General features: G+C 53.5%; 1 protein-coding gene across 1 annotated transcript in view; it reads right to left on the reverse strand.

The window, feature by feature from the left end:
- The window catches only part of SEZ6 (seizure related 6 homolog), a 52,603-nt gene extending 51,957 nt beyond the window's left edge, over positions 1-646 (reverse strand). Inside the window, exons 1-2 of the mRNA XM_042780485.1 lie at positions 642-646; positions 118-362 (exon numbers count right to left, since the gene is read on the reverse strand). Of these exons, the coding sequence (XP_042636419.1) occupies positions 118-362; positions 642-646 (250 nt within the window). The remainder of the gene's footprint in view (positions 1-117; positions 363-641) is intronic.
- Between the last annotated feature and the right edge of the window lie 2,712 nt (positions 647-3,358).

A 3,358-nucleotide genomic window follows, 5' to 3' on the forward strand; every position in this document is an offset into this window, starting at 1 on the left:
TGCCTGGCTGGGCGGCTGGACCCGCGGACCTGGGCGCCGGGACGGTCCGCCCCAGCACGCTTCCCCTGGGACCTCGCTCCCACCCGGGTCCCGCCGCCGGACGCCGGGGTCCCTTACCATGAGCCAGGAGTGCCAGCAGCGAGGGCAGGAGCAGCAGGGCTGCCGGGTGCATGGTGCCAGCGGCAGCCGCGCCCCGGATCGGGGCCGCGGCGGGAGGGCAGAGGACTCGGTGGGGCGTGAGCGCTGGGGCAGAGCCGGGTCCGGCGGGGGAAAGGGAGCGGGGCCGCCGCCGCCGCCAGCGCCTGACAGAATCAGCACCACGGCCAGCGCCTGGCGTCGGCGCCCGGGATCGCCGTGCGGGGCTGGGGGCGGGGGCGCGGGAGGAGAGGTTTACCGTAAAGTCTCAAGCAAAGGCGCAAAAGACCCAGCGGCAAGAGCACAGGCTCCCGCGCCGCCGCCAGCTCTGGGGAGGGACTGCCCTACTAATGTGAGCACACGGCCCCCGCCCCTCCGCGCTGCCCGCCCCCAGCCAAGCCTGCTATCCTCTTTTCCATTAGCAGCCTGCCCGAAGAAGTGGGGTTTTAACACGATTCTCCATGAGGCAGAAAGAGCCCAGCAACCTCCTTCCCACCTCTTCCCACCCCATCCTGGTACCTGAGGGCTAAAAGGGTGACCTGGGAAGGCGTCTGTGAGTGAGGCAGCTGGTGAGACCCGTGTGCCCTTGTAGCAGCTATGTTCTGGGCCCATAATGAAGATAGCTTTTGAGCATACAAAGGACAATAAATTATTACTTTGTGCTCAATAAATGCCAGGGCTCCAGGCAGCTGCATCAGCAGCAAACTGTGCTCACAGAAAAGCTTAATTATCCTGATATTATAGCTAAAAGCCAGTGGCACTCATGTCCTGGGCAGACATTCTTCATTTGGCAGAAGGCAACGTTGGCCAAGCTTTGGGCAGCAGAAAGTGTTATCCTGGGTCCCCAGTGCAGCTCTGGATCTCCAGGACTCTTCCTTGGAGAGGAAGGACCTCTGAAGGACCAGAGAGGCCAAGACAGCTAGCCAGTCAGCACAGACACTTGATGCTACTCCTTGCTTACGTTCCTGGAACTGAGTGAAAAAATGGGGCAGGCACTGTGGAGAGGGTATCTCTAGGGTTGTTTCAGACAGAGACTTCAAGAAGCTCCTAGAGACTAGCCAAGAAGGCTCTACCATTTTTCCATAGAAAAACAAGCTTCCAAGGACCTGTGCCCAAGTGAGCTACAGGGCAGCAAGGGGGCCAGGCACAGCTGTGCTATCCCTGAATCGCATGATTAAGACTCAGAGGTTATGGCTCCATGGACATGATGGGAAATGACCCTGCGACTGATGTTTTTATTCTCTGTAGAGGAAGATGAGGGCTGAGCTCCCTGTGGTCCTGGAAAGAAGGTTAACTTTGTGTTTAGTTCTTTTCCATAACTTGGTTCCTCCTCAAAGCTTCAAAAACCCAGTCATTGTCCAATACCCTCCTTGACCTCATCCAGGAAGCAAATGGCAAGACTTCTGCCCCAAGTCTCATTCCTCAGAGATTCCTATGGTACTTATGACCCCCACGGCCTTCCAGCTTTGCTTATGGCATTCTCTTCAGATCCTCTTCCTGTGGGCTCTGGGGAGCTCCCTTGACTGCTGTAAAGAATCCCAGCCAGCAGGCAGGTGGCGTGTAGAATTAGCCAAGGGAGAAGCTGGGAGAGGATTTCTGGAAAGTTGTCTTAAGAAGCTGAGAAAAAAGAGGGCAGTAGCAGAAGGATGGTGATGGAAGGAGGGTGATCAAAGGATCAGAAGTGAGAAGAGGAAGTCAAGAAAGAAGATACAGAGGGGAGGGGCCAACATATCACAGGGAAAGGAATAGAAGTGGAAGGTCCCGTGGTCAAAGGAAGTTTGAGGACATCCTGGCAAATGTCATGAGATCCTTCCTTTCCTCCTTGAAGATATTCCTGTGCACCTCCTAAGGACTGAGAAGCTAGAACAGAGGAGGGTGAGTCATGACCCAGGGGTGAACCTTGTATGCCAGGATGATTCATGAGGATTTGGAGGCTGGTGGCAGGCTTGTCTGACTTTCCTGGCAGCTGGGATCCTTGATGGGCTGGGCACTACCCATGGGAAGGAGGCTGAGATAAGTCACCCAGGAACTTGCCACATCTAGCTCTGAGCTGCCTGAACCAAGTATTTACAAGGGGGGGGGGGGTGTCCAATGGAGACTACAAGTCCCAGAATACAGCTCTCAGCCCTGATCTCAGAGGATGGGTTTGCACTCCCTGATGGGCATAGTAATGCACCTGAGCTGTCCCTCTCTCCTGAAGATGGTCCACACGGCTCCTATGCAATGGGTTCTATTGCATAGAAGCCATGTTAGGTTAGGTTGAGGCACAGCCTGGGCCAAACTGGGAAGCAGTGGAGTTTCTGTCAAGCATCTTCACCTTATCCAGACTCATGCCCTCCAAAGGGCCCATTCTGCCCAACCTCAATATTACCCACAAATTGAAGATGATGAGATGCTCACAGGGACATTCAGTTCTGTAAACAGGGCTTGCAGGCTTATAGTGTATACAAGTCATACTCACATTTGAGTGACAGCCTGAGGAGACTTGCAAGGCTCCCCTCTCTGGGCTCACTTCTTCCATTTTCTCTTTATCTCCCACCTTGCTCTTTGCCTCCAGAGGACCCTGTGTTTTCCCTATGTAATTGCTTGGTTAATTATTTGTCTTCTCTACTAGATTGTTGTTCTGGTTACCTAGTGCCACTCTGACAAGAATATACCACAAATGGGATGGCCTTAACAGGAGTTTATTCTTATAATTTGGAGGCTTTAAGTCCAAGTTCAAAGTGCCAGGCTCTAGGGGTTGGGTGAAAGTCCCTCAACCTTGGGGTCCAGCTCTGCCTCCTGCTCCCGGCCCACTGGAACTAGAGGAGTTTCTTCACTCAAACAGCTGAGAAGCCCCAAGATTGACAAGTGAAAAGGCACAGTCTGGATGTTACCAAACCACATGGCAGGCCATTAACTTAAGTCCACTGTAAGTCCCAAGGTCAGCAGAGCATAGCAGACTGCTGAGCAACAACACAGCTACATGCAGGGTCCAAGTGTGCCATATGCTTGAGACCATTCCCAAAGCTGCTGCTTATATACAGGAAGCAGACCACATATCAAAGCAGCTACTCAGCTGCTTGTGGTAGATCCCACCATGGAGTTGATTGCCAGTCTCATCATGGGGAATAACTACCACCAGCTGTCCAGCCACTCAACCAGGCCCAGCCAAGTCGACACAAGTGACTAAACCCTAAGAGAGGTCACTGGTTCCTAATGAATGCTATGAAATAAAGGAGAA

This window comes from Orycteropus afer, unplaced genomic scaffold (assembly GCF_000298275.1).
Source record: "Orycteropus afer afer isolate SDZICR_OR568_19922 unplaced genomic scaffold, OryAfe1.0 scaffold00042, whole genome shotgun sequence".
Taxonomy (NCBI): Eukaryota; Metazoa; Chordata; class Mammalia; order Tubulidentata; family Orycteropodidae; genus Orycteropus; species Orycteropus afer.